Source organism: Colias croceus, chromosome 26, assembly GCF_905220415.1.
Source record: "Colias croceus chromosome 26, ilColCroc2.1".
Taxonomy (NCBI): Eukaryota; Metazoa; Arthropoda; class Insecta; order Lepidoptera; family Pieridae; genus Colias; species Colias croceus.
The window spans coordinates 7,107,318-7,125,172 of NC_059562.1; the positions used below are offsets into that span (position 1 = coordinate 7,107,318).

At 35.3% G+C, this 17,855-nt stretch overlaps 1 protein-coding gene across 1 annotated transcript in view; it reads left to right on the forward strand.

Moving 5' to 3' along the window:
• Positions 1-17,855, forward strand: part of LOC123703392 (dual serine/threonine and tyrosine protein kinase-like) — a 35,409-nt gene that overhangs the window by 4,233 nt on the left and 13,321 nt on the right. Inside the window, exons 2-12 of the mRNA XM_045651320.1 lie at positions 5,505-5,634; positions 7,109-7,269; positions 10,518-10,634; positions 11,272-11,676; positions 13,006-13,190; positions 13,842-13,936; positions 14,454-14,677; positions 15,117-15,233; positions 15,636-15,750; positions 16,397-16,674; positions 17,468-17,582. Coding sequence (XP_045507276.1) covers positions 5,526-5,634; positions 7,109-7,269; positions 10,518-10,634; positions 11,272-11,676; positions 13,006-13,190; positions 13,842-13,936; positions 14,454-14,677; positions 15,117-15,233; positions 15,636-15,750; positions 16,397-16,674; positions 17,468-17,582 — 1,921 coding nt within the window. The 5' untranslated portion in view covers positions 5,505-5,525. The remainder of the gene's footprint in view (positions 1-5,504; positions 5,635-7,108; positions 7,270-10,517; positions 10,635-11,271; positions 11,677-13,005; positions 13,191-13,841; positions 13,937-14,453; positions 14,678-15,116; positions 15,234-15,635; positions 15,751-16,396; positions 16,675-17,467; positions 17,583-17,855) is intronic.

Genomic DNA, 17,855 nt, shown 5'->3' on the forward strand with positions numbered 1-17,855 from the left:
ATATGCACATATAAATCAAAAAAATCTTTATTATTTTTATATGTTTAAATCAAAGATTGTACAAAAACATTGAAATTTTCTTGAAATTGAGTATAGTTTTTGTGCCAATATACAATTAAGCATTTTTACCAAATTTTCGAGCGCAAATTTGTGATGTTTGTCACCCGCGAGCGCAGTGTTGCCACCTTAGACCTTTCCGGTCTAAATCTAGCCCTTTTTTGGAATTCAACCCGTGTTTTACCTTTTTAGCCCCAAAAGGGTAATCCAGCCCTATTTTGAATGGCTCAAAATTTACTTAAAATGTACCATTTGTAATTTGTTTTGTAATTTTTTGCCATTTTACCATGCCAAAATAGGGTTTGTTTACTCGCTGAGCGTTCTGATTGGCTAATAAAGGTTAGTCGACCAATCAAAACTCCCGCTACTTAACGATTTATGCACGAAATATGCACGATTGGGGAAAAAGGCTAAAATATGCACTAACGCCGTAATTAGAGAGTTTTATGCATTTGCATATGCAAATATGCAAATGCATATAATCCGATGTCTAATTATAAGTAAGCTATAGTTTATACTTATAGTAGCACAAAATTTGCAAACGCGCATAAATGCGTTTTGGTGTAAGAAATGAACTTTCACATATAGATTGAATTGAATAATAATTGAATGTTTTCATTTGTATTGCATAGTTTTTTATCAAAATATGATCATTGTTCCAATAAACTTTTATGATTCACAAGCGAGGTACTTACATTGTAATAACTAACTAATTAAACAGAGGTGTGGCAACCCTACCAACAGGGACAGTGTCCTGCGGGTTATCAGCCGCAACCTTGTTTATAGGCCACTCTCCTTGATCTCAACGTCGTTGGAAGTCTATTATAGTATTTATTTCATAATTCAATTATAGTATTTTTCACCAAGTTTTATTGGAAGTAGTCTAGTCAGAAAGTATGTATTAAACGTGTTAGTTGACAAAGTTCCAAAAAATATGATCGATGGCTTATTTGGAATGGCGTTTAGGAAAATGTATCTCGATATTATAGCACAAAAAAGTGTAATAGATTACAGTAGTATGTGATACTTTAGTAATTGCTCATATTAATGTAATCTCATTACATTTAACTAATTAGGAGTTACCTTATAACTACTTATCCGATTAAATGTAAGTAACCTTTTTGCTTTATATTATAAAGTTGGTAAACCACAGCACCTATTGGAATGAAAAAAGTTGAAAGACATGATAAAGGTGGTAAAAGTAGGCTACATTATTAAAAAAAAAAAAAACATACCGTTTGCCCGTGACTTCTTCCACAAGTAAAACCATGGGGTGTAACTAGTACATAATTAAATAGGTCAATGTGCATCTTATATTTCACATACGTAATCCCATGAATTTATCAAGCAATAGGGGGAAAATTCCCGTGGTGAATAATAGAATGATAAGCACGTTTTGAATGATTCAATTTATGAAATCTATATCACTTTTATATCATTACTAGCGGTCCGCCCCGGCTTCGCCCGTGGTACATGTTTACGTTTTCTCTACATAAGAACCATCCTCGTACTTCAAGGAATATATTAAAAAAAGAATTATCGAAATCGGTTCAGCCGTTCTCGAGTTATGCGCATTTTTATATATAAGAAGATATATGTATATTGTCATGTAATTAATTTAGTGCCAAAGCTTGCTATACTATGAGACAGAATTTACTATAGAATAATACCTATAGATATAGACCAAATAACTACCTACCTTTGGGTTTAAAACCTACGTAGTGTATTCGTCGCATTAGCAATAGCGATCATTTCTCATAAGTTTTACAATACATTTTACACTCGAGTTTCTAGAACTGTTGAGTTTTCTTGAAAATTAATTTCTTGTAATTGTAGTATCTTTCTCATTAGTTGCCATTCAGGGTTGTGGATTAAAACGGCCCTTGTTACAGTATTATGTTAATTAAATTTAAATAGGCATAATTATTTTTTAAATGTAAAATAATTCCTCGTAGGGTATAATCGTATAATCCTACATTTTAAATACTTTTCCTTTATTTTTAAAGTGAAACTTTTATTACAGCGTCTCAAACTTTTTGATCTGTGTAGACTGTAGCGCATGTCGCGTGACGCACGATATAAATACGATAATTTTTAGTTAAATGTCTATAGTGTGAAAAAAAGTTTCACTTTTACCGTGGTTTCATAAAACCACACAACATTTTTTTTGTTGCACACAGAAAGTATTTTTTTGTAAAATTAAATATGATAGGTTTAGGTTCTGACTTCGTCCGTGTGAATGTTGTCGTCATAGACTAAGATGAAAAGACTTCTCTTGTGAAATTTTAGCTTCGTCCTAGTTATAAATGAAGCAGTTATATTTTAGATTTAAGTATCTACTATAGTAAGGTATTCTATAAAATAATCAACAAAAAAAATGTGTGCGTGTACTAGAGTACACACGTAAGAAGTGAAACAGGGATAAGAAAAAGTTGGCGCGTAACGCAAAAATGTCACGCCTACGGCGTAACGCAAAAATGTCACGCCTACAGCGTAACGCAAAAATGTTACACTAAATTTTTGTCCAACCCCGATAAAGAAGTTTCACTTCAAAAATTGTTTTAATCCGAAAATTATTGTTCTATTCTCTTCTATAATTGTCCAATATGTTGCAATTTGAATGTTTTACGAATAACTTTTATTTAATTTAATCATTGATCCTTTTTTGCAGGTAGCAACTATTTTTATTCGTTATAAAATTATTTTAGAGGAAGAATGAGAGCTATTTCTTTTTTTTTTTGAAGTGATCGGGGTTGGAAAAAAATTAAGTGTAACGTTTTTTCGTTACGCGTGACATTTTTCCGTTACGCGCCATCTTTTTCTTATCCCAACCACGCGTGATACGACGTATTTCTGTAAAGTTGCATATAGTAAATTATTTTTTGAAAAATAAGGTCATAAAGAAGTTTCACTTCTTACGTGAGTTCACTAGTATATATGCACATATTTTTTAATAAATCGAAATTTATCTGTATGTTTGAAAATATCCTTTTTTTCGAAGCTGGTTATATGGTATTTTGTACATCAGTTTTGTATTGACCTTGCCTACGATTTCGCAATGAATAATTTAGTTTCGTCATACGCTATCAAGAGCTGATTCAGTATGCAAATGTGTTTGAGAGAGATTTCGAGATTCATTCATAAAAAAAAACGACGTGTGGCACTCGGGGACTGCCGCGGTAAAGCTATAATTGCATGCTATGCCTTCAAGCCACACCCGTCGGAGTGGGGAGCGTGAGGTTTTGTCTTTACGGAATTTCTCGATTCGGTCCCCTCGCTCAAAGCGGCCCGCAATAGAAGCTTAATAAAATAATATCTTATATATCTAAATAGCCAAAGATTTTTAAAAAGGAAGAAATGTATTAAACTTTTCTTTTACGCGCGCTGTTGATAATTTTTCATAGATATTGGGATAAATTCACTCTAGTGTCGAATAATGGAGGAAATACTACAGAAAGTGATAATCGCAGTTAATAGGTTAGGAATCTTTTGTAAAAACAATTAATATGCTAATATGCTTTTATTAACACCTACAATAAGGTAGTAGGTACCTACTTAGTAAATTTTAAACAGGAAAGATTTTTTTTAACAAATAAGTTTTTGAAAATTCTTCTACCAGCCAATAGTTTCATTATTCCATAGTTCTTTATTATTTATTTATGTTTTTGTACGGGAAGAAGCTCTAAAAAAAAATGGCTTGCGCGTTAAAAGTTAAAACTGCCCTTCTCTAGATCGACCTACCTATATCAATTAAGTAGTAGCCTAGTTCTTCTAGAATCTAGTGCAATTAAAACTTCAGCAGAATTAATATATCCAGGAGAATACCTTACATTTTCCTGTTCTCTGGCTACGTATGAAGCTAATAATATCGATGCGTCACAGATGTGGCTAGAGTGGACAAATACTGTACTTATCGGTAACTGTTTATTTACAAACGGGTTCAATTGATATTGATGCACGTCAGTTATGACTTCTGTACTGTACCATCTTATTTTTAATCTTGTCACTAGCCTTTCCCCGCGATTCCTCTCATATATCAAGTTTTGTTTTCTCAATACATAATATAATTAGCCTTTATTCTTTTCCAAGGTCTATTCTATTACTGAAAATAGAACCATTGATTTGGACGAAAAAGTTGAATATATTGATGGATACGGTATATTTTCGATTTAGTAATGATAGAAGATTTGATTATCATGGCCTTAACCCTTGTAGTGTATGTCCTTCCCTATTATCGGCTCTTAGACGCACACGTCCTCTCACTCCGACCGCCTGCAGCCAACTGAGCTGTGTGAGCGGTGTCACCGTTGCATGTGCGCAAGAGATGACATAATACTTCCCTCTCTTTCACTCACATACACTACAACCCTCATAGGAGGCCCTGTACCTGCAGTAGGGACTCATTGCATGGGCTGATGATGATGGTGGGAAGATTTGGTATACTGATAGTTTTCTAATGTATTTATCTAGTGTCTCGTATGCCATATATCAAATTCTTGTGAGTCATTATTGCCGGAAATAAATCTAAAATGATATGCCACTATATAACGATGATAAGTCGATTATAAACTTATTAGGAAATAGCATTTCCGTTTCCTCGTCTCCTTTATTATCACTTAGGTAGTTTATGAAATTTACTGTTACATGCTTGTTATATGATTTCTCAGTTTAATTAGATTGTTACGCGATAACAACTAAACACGAACTTAAATGTTCTGTAAATGTATTTGTATTTGTATCTTAATATTAATGTTGGCAAAGATTACCTATTTTAGGGAAAAATTGCACTAAGGTTGAAATTTTACATTACAAAAGTGTCTGTGCCGTATTCTACAAAAGATTACTTTTTACCCTCACCTTTTGATTAAAGCATATCTTTTATCTAAGTATATGGGCCATACAGGGTCAACAATGAATAGGTATGTTTTATCGTTCTACATGCAGTAGAACGCCAGTAAGAGTCAATAGATTAAAGAAAAATGTTAACAACATAATATAAGCCTCATTTATAGTGTAACTAGCTGTGCCCCGCGGTTTACTCGCATTGCTCCGCTTTATAGGTCTTTTAGTGCGATGATATTAGCTTAATGCTCCCTCAATAAATGGACTAACTATCTAACAGTGAAATTGCACCAATGGTTCCTGAGATAAGATAAATAAGCATAAAAATAAACTCATCAGCTTTTATAATATTAGTACATATAGATTATCGACAATCTGTTCTAATAGGCGTATGCCGTATAGCCTATAGCCTTCCTCGATAAATGGGCTATCTAACACCGAGAGAATTTTTCAAATCGGACCATCCTAAGATTCCTGAGATTAGCGCGTTCAAACAAACAAAAATAAACTCTTCAGCTTTATAATATTAGTATAGATTATCGACAAATCGACAAGCTGTTCTAATAGGTAGTGATTGTGAGTATATTGTATGTAAATGGTTTCAGCACAAAGTCGTATGGGCACGGATGGCGGGTGGCGGCTGGCGGCGGTCCGCGGGGCGCGTGCGCACCCTGCGCGTGCTGCTGCGCGACACCACGCGTGCGCTGCAAGATGTGCAGGATATACTGCCTTGCGGTTAGTTGTGACTTGTGTTACTGTTGTTTTTGTTTTAAAGGCTACTACTCCTCTTATAACTAGGGTAGATAGATACTAATACCTACGCACTTTACGTCAGTACAATGGAAGTGGGAATAATGTGAAATTAGATGCTTAATTATTGAGTTTAAACTTCAGCAACTAACATTTTTAAGGAAATTGACGAACAGCTTTTTGATACAACCTATAATTGATACATCTGGGAAGTATAACTTGAAACAGTTCACAATGACTTGAATAAATTATAGTCTACATCATGAATGGGAAGGAATATTAATTGAAATACTAATGTTATCTTGTTGTGAATCAGAATTAGTATAGTCTATATTTTGGGATATACCACTAAGCTTAATAATAAGGATGAATTTTCATGTGGATCCTATTACAACTTAAATTGGCAAAGAAAATGCGAACCTGGTATCAGATCCGTGACAGTCCCCTGGGAAATATCCGGGCTGATACCTGATAGTAATGATCATATAATATCCTCTGAAATACATTAGCTGTCCGGTCTCTTATGCTTTCTTTGATAAGTTCAGGTTGGGTAAAGGACACTTGATATTTTATAACGTCCTTCAAGGAATAATAAAGCACGGTTTGAATCTTTTTTATACGTAAATACTAGCTTACCGCCCGCGGCTTCGCCCGCTTTCTCTAAAACGATTTGAGATTTAAACTATCCTATCTCTCAAGTTGGATCGAACTGCACATGGTGTGCGAATTTTATTATAATCGGTTAAGTGGTTTAGGAGTCCATTGAGGACAAACATTGTGACACGAGATTTATATATATTAAGATTGTATCATTATTGTGTCACTAACTGCGCCCCGCGGTTTCACCCGCGAGGCTCCGATGCTGTTGGTTTTAGAGTGATGATATTATATAGCCTATAATAGCCTTCCTCGATAAATATCGAACACCGAAATAGTTTTTCAAATCGGTCCAGTAATTCCCGAGATTAGCATGTTCAAACAAACAAACTCTTCAGCTTTATAATATTACTATGTAAATTATTGTATGTTTAATTTTTTCATGGAGGTAATTTCTGAACGTTAATATCTGCTCAGCTAAAAAAAATATTTGCTCGACGTTTAAATGCATGCATGAGCTTTACAAATAGGTTTAGTTTGGCTTCGGGATATCCCGTTTCTTCAACTGGTATATACAGCGCTAATATACATTATATAGTAACATATTTTATTAAAAATTGACGACAGCTACAGCGTAAAATTGATTCTTGAGCACACTATATTCTTACCATAGTGTTCGACTTTAATAGATGGAATTCCACTCTTACCTATAATTTTATTAATTTAAAAGGGTTTCTTGCCAGCTTTTCTCTGTAGAAACGGCTTTCTGAACCGAAATGCTATTTTGACGATTTGAAAGCACTTCGAAACGAAGTCTAGTTGATTTTATACATACTGTTATAAATAAAACGTTTTAATATAGATGCGGAGGTATCCGAAACAGTGGAAAAGCTCGGAGTACAATCCTCCCGGCCAACCGCTCTAGTGATCCTGGGAACTAGCCAACGGGCCAGGGCTCGCCTGCTGCACTGCGTCCTGGGGAGGAGACTGCTCCCGGAAAACTTGCCTAGAGGGTGTCGATGGGTATGTAGGTTTTAGTTTGGAGGCAATTTTTTATTTAAACAAAGAATTATGAAGGTTCTGGAATATTATTTAACCGACTTCAAATGAAAAGGAGGAGGTTCTCGACTCGTCTTGACATTCGACACACGTGGTGACACACGACACACGTGACATTCGACACACGTGGCATTCGACACTCGTGACATTCGACACACGTGACATTTGACACGTGACATTGGACACGTGAAATTCGAATCACGTGACAATCGACACACGTGACATTCGACACACGTGAAATTCGACACACGTGACATTCGACACGTGACATTCGAATCACGTGACATTTGAATCACGTGATATTTGACACACGTGACATTCGAATCACGTGACATTTGAAACACGTGACATTTGAATCACGTGACATTCGAATCACGTGACATTCAACACGTGATATTCAACACACGTAACAATCGAATCACGTGACATTCGAATCACGTGACATTCAACGCACGTGATATTCGAATAACGTGACAATCGACACACGTGACATTTGACACACGTGAAATTCGACACACGTAACATTCGACACGTGAAATTTGAATCACGTGACATTCGACACACGTGACATTCGAATCACTTGACATTCAAAACACGTGATATTCGAATAACGTGACAATCGACACACGTGACATTCGACACGTGACATTTGAATCACGTGACATTCGACACGTGACATTTGACACGTGACATTCGAATCACGTGACAATGTAATCACGTCTTATTCGACACGTGAAGTTCGAATCACGTGACAATCGACACGTGATATTCGAATAACGTGACAATCGACACACGTGACATTCGACACGTGACATTTGAATCACGTGACATTTGAAACACGTGACATTCGAATCACGCGACATTCGAATCACGTGACATTTGAAACACGTGACATTCGAATCACGTGACATTCCAATCACGTGACAATGTAATCACGTGTTATTCGACGCGTGAAGTTCGAATCACGTGACAATCGACACGTGACATTCGAATCACGTGACATTTGACACGTAACATTCGACACGTGAAATTTGAATCACGTGACATTCGAATCACGTGACATTCAACATACGTAACATTTGAATCACGTGACATTCGACACGTGACATTTGACACGTGACATTCGAATCACGTGAAAATGTAATCACGTGACATTCGACACGTGACATTTGACACGTGACATTCGAATCACGTGACAATGTAATCACGTGTTATTCGACACGTGAAGTTCGAATCACGTGACAATCGACACGTGACATTCGAATCACGTGACATTTGACACGTAACATTCGACACCTGAAATTTGAATTACGTGACATTCGAATCACGTGACATTCTACACGTGACATTTGACACGTGACATTCGAATCACGTGACATTCGAATCACGTGACAATGTAATCAGTGTTATTCGACACGTGAAATTTGACACACGTGACATTCGAATCACGTGACAATGTAATCACGTGTTATTCGACACGTGAAGTTCGAATCACGTGACAATCGACACGTGACATTCGAATCACGTGACATTCAACATACGTGACATTCAACATACGTGACATTTGACACGTGACATTCGAATCACGTGACAATGTAATCACGTGTTATTCGACACGAGAAGTTCGAATCACGTGACAATCGACACACGTGACATTCGAATCACGTGGCATTCGAATCACGTGACATTCGACAAGTGAAATTCGACACACGTGAAATTCGACACACGTGAAATTTGACACACGTGACATTCGACACACGTGACATTCGACACGTGACATTTGAATCACATGACATTCGAATCACGTGACATTCAACATATGTAACATTTGAATCACGTGACATTTGAAACACGTGACATTCGAATCACGTTACATTCAACATACGTAACATTTGAATCACGTGACACTCGACACGTGATATTCGACACATGTGACATTTGACACGTGACATTCGACACTTGACATTTGAATCACGTGACATTGAACATACGTTACATTTGAATCACGTGACATTCGACACGTGACATTTGAAACGTGATATTCGAATCACGTGACAATGTAATCACGTGTTATTCGACACGTGAAGTTCGAATCACGTGACATTCGACACGTGAAAGGGGTTTGAAACTTTTTGTATGGACGCTGGCATATCGACCCGCCGCCATTTTGATTTTTTTTTCAAAATCGCGGCGCACGATTAAAGTGGTATGTATGGATAGAGGACACATAGACGAACAAAAAATGTCTCATAACATAGTACCCTAAAGCGTCACATTACCGAGATATTTGGAGGAAAATATTCACTTATGAGTACGACAAACACTAAAATAGACTTATTACGTGTCTATATGCATAATATTATCTAAAAATAATCACTCCAAGGTAGATTATTATTATTACAGGAAGAAAGTAGGTATTCATTACATTACTTACATTTTTATGTAATGTATTTATGTTTTTATGTAATGAATCTACCTACTTTCTTCCAATAAACTGTTATTTACCTCCAAATATCTCGGTAATGTGACGCTGTAGGGTACTATGTTATTAGACATTTTTTGTTTGTCTATGTATCCTCTATCCATATATACCACTTAAATCGTGCGCCGCGATTTCGAAAAAAAATCAAAATGGCGGCGGGTTTGATATGCCAGAAAGTTTCAATGCCCTTCGACACATGTGAAATTTGACACGTGACATTCGACACGTGACATTTGAATCACGTGACATTCGACACGTGAAATTCGACACATGTGACATTTGACACGTGACATTCGACACGTGACATTTGAATCACGTGACAATCGGCACACGTGATATTCGACACGTGACATTCGACAATTGAAATGCGAATCACGTGACAATCGGCACACGTGACATTCGACACGTGACATTTGAATCACGTGACATTCGAATCACGTGACAATCGACACGTGAAATTCGACACACGTAACATTCGATACGCGTGACATTTGAATCACGTGACATTCGAATCACGTGACATTCGACACACGTGAAATTAGACACACGTGACATTCGACACACGTGAAATTCGACACACGTGAAATTCGACACGTGACATTCGACACACGTGACATTCGACAAACGGGACATTTGACACACGTGACATTTGATTCACGTGATATTCGACACACGTGACATTCGAATCACGTGACATTCGAATCATGTTAATTTTTTTTACTATTTGCAGTTACGTATTCAATACGGTTCCAGTACGCAAGTGCATCTAACCCTCGGTACTTCGGAATTCGAGCTGGTGGAAGACCTGGAGTGTAATCGGGAGCCATGGGATACCTTGCCTCTTCAGGTATTTGTATATTATCATTAAAGTGAACAAAAAAGAAATCTACTGTCTAATTAAAGGTGTTTTTCTTTTGCTTTTACTAGAAATATCAATTTTATTATGACAACAAGCTATATGTATAGTTTCGAGGACTATTGTAAATTCTGTGTATACCTTTTATTGAATGATAAGTACATAATATTAATTAATTAATAATGTTCATTTTATTAATGTCAAATGTATTTTTTGTTGATGTGCCAAATTAAAATAAATAAATTAATACATTTATTATCTCAATGATTGTTGCCGTTGGTTATAATATTATGGTTTCATACAGACAGATTCTTTTAATTTGTAATAAAATGAAATTTTATAATTAGAATACAATAAAAATCATTTTCCTTCAATTTCACTGTCAACTAAATCCTCTATTACTATGAAAAACTACTAAATATATTTTGACTCAAATGTTTATCTTATACACGATTAGAATTATTATCCTGGATTAAAAATTTCAAATTAGAAATGACTAAATAACACATTCAATAACTTGACCAGTAGATAAATACTGGTAATTAAATTATAATATTTGATACTGGAAATTGTAATCACCATTTTACAAAGTCCTTCATACTTATTTTTACCATATTTGTTCTTCTAGGATCTCCTCCGTAAAGACAGCAACGACCTAACAACAGTATTAGAAGTGGAACTCAATAATTCCTTCCTAAAAGACGGTCTTCGCATCATCATACCACCAGACATCGATTCAGACCCCGGTCTACTCAACTATCAGACTCTTAGAGAAAATTATTCCGATTTCTACCAGAAAAGAGAAGCAATACTTAGAAATTATGCCCCCATATACTTATATGCTTTGGATAGATATGGCAATAATATAATATTTAATGAGACAGTTAATAAAATGGCGGTGTCTCGAAGCGATGAAGATTTCTGGACCACTTTCAGTTTATATAATGTTGAAAAGACTGAAAATGATAAAGAGAAAAAAGTGGAAAATACCGAAAGTGTATGGAACGCAGAGTCGTCTGTTTTTAATGCTGAGGTATGTGTTTGTTATCGCAGATCTTTCGATTGAGTGTACAGATATTGATGATTTTTTTTTTAAAGTTGGTGCTTTCCGTATGGTCCCATTTTATTTTGGTATTTTTATATAATTATATATAATTATTTTAATATTGTATTCAGGTAAATGTGCCACAAATTTTGTAGAAGCAAATTGAAATGTTGGTTTTCGCACGATAACAAATAATTGTGTAATTTAAATGCAAATTTTATATCATGTTACTTTTCAATTACAGATACAATTTTTTAATAATATTATCTCATTTTTATCGGTATCGGTATTGTGAGTGTTTATAGTCTACTAGCTTACCGCCCGCGGCTTCGCCCGCTTTGTCTTAAACCTAATAAATTATATTATACTAAAACCAAAACCAAAAAAAAAAATATTTCGAAAATTAAACGTTCTGACTCTGACTTCCATGTACATACTGGAGAGCTGTATCTTCATAAAAAAACACCCCCAATATTTCACAAGGGCGGCTAACGTGAGCATTATTCCCTCCAGAGACCCTGATAAACTTAGTGTGCCACGTTGTAAAACTGCGCTTTACTCTAAAAGTGGGCCTATCATGCTCATAAAAATATTTAACCGTATTCCTAAATGTATACGAAACCAAACATTTAATGTATATAAAAATAAACTAAAAAAAATGGTTGATCTTAAATTGTTTTTATAGCTTAAAATAATTTTTTAACCATAAATGTTAATTATTATAATTGTATGTATAGCCTTTAAATGTAATTATTGTGGAATGATATTTGTCAATTAATTGCAAAGTTTTATTTTATTTTTTAATTGCGAAGTGATTAATTTCAATATTGTATTTAATTTAAATTGAGACAGTATTTGCATGCTTTAGACTAAGCAAAACATGATGAACAATCGAAATATTTTGACATCTCTCTGTACCATGTTTTAAGCAAAAAATAAATATTATTTTAACCTTCCTCTTGAATCACTCTATCTATTAAAAAAAAACCGCATCAAAATCCGTTGCGTAGTTTTAAAGATTTAAGCATACAAAGGGACATAGGGACAGAGAAAGCGACTTTGTTTTATACTATGTAGTGACACCAGTTTCGATTAAAAAATATAGTGACATAATTGATTTTTTTTATGACGATTAGGGAAACATTTGACCACGATCTTATCTTGATATAATTGGAATATTGCGTGTTTATACCGCCACTAAGATCTCTACATTAGTCGTAGTAGTATTTTTAATTATTTTAACCCAATTCTAAAAATATTCTTTACTTCTGTCTCCTATATCTGATAATTAACTCTTTTCCCATATCGCACATCCAGAATCTCCTAGACTTCCACCAAATAAAGGAGATCGATCCAAACGCGCAACTCTTGTTCGTTCTCTTCTTTGACTCATCTCTCTCTTATCGAGAAGAGTTAGGAGAAGTTAGCGAGTGCACGGAGTCCGCTAGAGACGGGAGTGAGCTGCCGGAGTCGGATAGAGATCTGTTGAGAGGTGGTATCAGGTAAGAGATAAGAAGAAATATTATGTATGTCTATCTTCTGGTGACATCTATACTAATACTAGCGGTCCGCCCCGGCTTCGCCCGTGGTACATATTTACGTTTTCTCTACATAAGATCCATCCTCGTACTTCAAGGAATATAATAAAAAAAGAATTATCGAAATCGGTTCAGCCGTTCTCGAGTTATGCGCTTACCAACACATTTTGCGATTCATTTTTATATATAAGAAGATTATAAAGCTGAAAAGTTTGTTTGTTTGATCGCGCTAATCTCAGGAACTACTGATCCGATTTGAAAAATTCTTCGGTGTTAGATAGCCCATTTATCGAGGAAGGCTATAGGCTATATATCATCACGCTAAGACCAACAGGAGCAAAGCCACGCGGGTGAAACCGCGGAGCGCAGCTAGTAATATATAAAGAATGAAATCGAACATTTATTTATTCAATTAGACTTCTTCTAGAAGCATATTTGAATCGTCTTAACATATTTTTAACATTTATCGCCGATAATATTGTTAAAAAATGCCCTATTCCTTGTTAAAACTTCTCAAAAATGAGTCAGTAAAACTTAAAATAGGTACAAAACTTGTTTTTATGTTTTTTGGAAAATTGAAAGTTGATAAAATATGTAATGTTTTATATATTTCAGGCACACGCAAGAAACATCGGCTCAAACGGATGTGCGTGCGCAGGAAGAGAAGATCGCGTTCATGAACGAGCTGCTCGATCAGTGGGAGTTTATATGTGAGTGGAGTTTTATCAAAAATAGTACAGTATTTTTAGCCTATATCACTCTCTTTTCTCTAGTCTAAACTGCCTTCAGAGACAAAAATACATCTTAATAATCGCCCAGTTACGAACAAACAAAAACACTTTTGCTAACTTAAATCATACCTAGTATCGTTCAAAATTACTACTCGCTATCAGTTTGTAAAAAAAGAATACATATTATTTTCAAGATAAATATCCAACATTTTATTTCACGTACTAACTTGAAATTAAATTTTAAGCTATTGCATAGCTTCTATCGCGGGCCTTGAGTGCGGGGACCGGATCGAGAAATTCCGTAACGAAAAACCCTCACGCTCCCCACTCCGACGGGCGGAGGTGTGGCTTGAAGGCATAGCGTGCAATATGCATTTACCGCGGCAGTCCCCGAGTGACACACGTCGTTTTTTTTTTCAAGATAAATATCTCATCTTGTTTCACATATTACTATCTTGAAATTACATTTTTATTGTCATTTATAATGAATTTCCAGCGAACCCGCCGCCGAAACATCACGTAAGATCAACTTGGCTGATACTAGACGATAGCGACATATTGAAAAACATAGACAAATCGAACACAGAGACTGAGAAACGAAAGAAAGAGCCCGCCAATCGAACTGTCAAGAGTCGTACTGTGTTATTGAGCAATGTGCTGAAGTTCGCTACGGAGTGTGCGCAGAGCTCTCTGTTGACGCAGTGCTCTGTGTTGAGCGAGGTAACGAAGTTTGTGTTTTATTACTATAGTAATAGAGTTTGTTTTTGATTATTGCGTAGTATAAATGAAGGAGGTGAGATAATTTGCGCTTTATTTTGTATAATGGTAGAGTCTATTTTTGAATGTGGTTAAAGGAATAATTTTAGTTCGCTATGAAGTGTGCGCAGAACTTTCTGTTGATGAAGTGCTCCGTGATGTACGATGTGGAATTTTGAGCTTTATTCTTAAAGTAGTAGAGATTTTTTGCGAATGTGTGGTTAGAGTAATAATTTTAGCAATGTGTTCGCTAGATATTGAGCATTATTGATATTGTTCAAGAGTATGTTTTCGAATACAGGCTAATATTTTACAATACGAAAACATACTTTGATCTTTATTAATAGCGGAATAAAGTTTATATTCGTGAAAATCTAAATCTTAAAATATTTTTTCTCTACAGATCCACGTAAAACTGCTACAGCGTTTGATTCTCGCGTCGTTCGATCTTGCGAGGGAATTACAAGTGATCCCCAAAAAGATACAATACGTTGCAAGACAGGAGCAACACTTGTATGAGGTAATTTATTTATTGCACTAGATAATTATGAAAATTACTTTCATATATTTAATGTTCATTGCTAACACTGTTTAATTGGCTTGAACTTACGCAAAAACAGGTGTATACAGGGTGTAATCGTTAAGTGTGCACAGGCGATTATTACTTAACTATCGCAGATAAAAAAAAACTTTAAACTGATATCAAAATCACTTTACCTAAAGAGTAAAATGACAATAATAACTTTTAAGGAGATTTTTAAGCTTTGGTATTTCTTGCCGGTTTTTCTCCATAGCTACTGCTTTCCGAATCGGTAGTAAAAATATGTAAAGACGATTTGAAAGTGCTTCTAAAAGAAGTCTAATAGAATAAATAAATGTTTGAGTTTGAGTTTAAAACTAAGTATTTAAAATTGATTTCCAGACGATAACCGAGAAATTCACAGAGGGAGAGAAGAAACAGGAATTGATACAGTTACTCCAAGAAGTGTTGGATGAAATGAAAACAGACATTCAGAACATGGACTGGAGTGTGGATGGTTTGTTGTTTTCTCTTTAAAGTGGGCTCAATAACTCAAAATATCAAATCTTTACCATTCAAAATATTAGAAACTAGCTGCGCTTCGCGGTTTCACCCGCGTGGCTCTGCTCCTGTTGGTCTTAGCGTGATGATATATAGCCTATAGCATTCTTCGATAAATGGGCTATCTTACACCGAAATAATTTTTCAAATCGGACCAGTAGTTCCTAAGATTAGCGCGTTCAAGCAAACAAACAAACTCTTCAGCTTTATAATATTATAGTATAGTATAGATAGAAAACTGTTTATAATTTCGAAGTATTAGAAAATCATTGTTACTATAGTCTTCTCGATTGTTGTGATGTTAAAGGTCAAATTGAAGCATAATTATGTTTATTCAACTAGACTTAATTTAGTAGCGCATTTGAATCGTCCAAATACAAAACAAACTCAGAAAAACGTAAAAAGCAGTTATTATCTATACTAATATTATAAAGCTGAAGAATTTGATTGTTTGTTTGCGTTCAAACAAATCTCTAGAACTACTGCCCATTTATCGAGGAAGGCTATAGGCTATATATCATCACGCTAAGACCAACAAGAGCGCAGCAATGCGGGTGAAACCGCGGGGAACAGCTAGTTAATAATAAATCTATTATTTTCAGATCTCCCCTGCCACCAAGACAAGCAATTCCTAATATCGAACTCCACTTTCTATTCCCCGCGTGACTCGCCCATAATACAACTTAACCGTTTTAAACCCAAAGAAACCGGTCATAAATCAAGTCAAAAGGACTACGATATAACGGACTCGAGTCAGCAAAGTGAAGAATTGTCGGACGTGGAAGAGGCGCTGTCGTACGACAGTTTTAACGTCGACGACTACGATATCGTGCCGTCGCACGATGAAAGTTTTGCGGGTAGTCAGAGTTATGGGTTACAGGTAAAAAAATTATTAAATTACGTGTGTTTATCTATAACTAGCTTTTCGCCCGCGTTTTCAAAGGAAACCCGCATAGTTCCCGTTCCCGTGGGATTTCCGGGATAAAACCTATCCTATGTGTTAATCCAAGTTACCGTCTATATGTGTGCTAAATTTCATTATAATCGTTTCAGTAGTTTATGCGTGAAAACCATACATACATACATACAAACCTTTCATCTTTATAATATTAGTATAGATTAAAAAATAAACGCTAAATTTGTTGCTAAGCTCAAATCTCGAGAGCAGCTGAACCGATTTCGTTATTTTTTTTATAATATTCCTTGAAGTACGAGGATGGGTCTTATGGAGAGAAAACGTAAATACAGGCGAAGCCGGGGTGGTCCGCTAGTTCCTGATGAAAAATAAGTGTTGTTATTATAATAACATAAACCCGACCGCTTTTTTAATTTATGTAGCTTGTAATTGTCACTACCACAATTCTTATGATTCAACGCCACTTTGTAAGCTAAAATCCGCCCAACCCTTTATTGAGAAATATACAAAATACGTAAAAATAATAAAAATTATTGTTACATAGGGCTGATTTTTCAATCCTTGGTTAAAATTTTAAAACTTATTCATCGAATAACGTTTAATACGTTTCAAAAATGTATTCTAATTGTCCGTATATGACAGTTTAGAGGTGACATTTTAAAATGTTCGTGTATAGTAATACTTTATTGAACGGATAAAATTAAATCAAGGATTGAAAAATTGGCCCTTATTTAAATAAATTTTCCATACATTTCAGAGCATAGTAGGCGATTCGTTCGGCACTCGCTGCCAATCTTCAAACACGTGGAGTTTGTCCGGTTGTTCCGCTCCTCTGTCTACTAAACACGCATCGCTAGATGTACAGAGGACAGGTTAAATTCTATTTATTTTTATTTAGCCCTAGCTCTCCTCCTGTGACTTTATTCGTATAGTAAAGAAAAACCCGCATAGTTCCATGTCCTTTCCCAGATCCAAATATCTTTGTGAAGTATATCGAAATCGGTTCAGTAGTTTATGTGTGAAGGATGTATAGATAGAAAACAGTTGTTTTCGCATTTATTATATTAGTAGGGATAGGGATAATTGAGGTACAAAAAAACAAGACTCAAAATCACTCTCAAGGTTTATTGTCTGATGTTAAACTC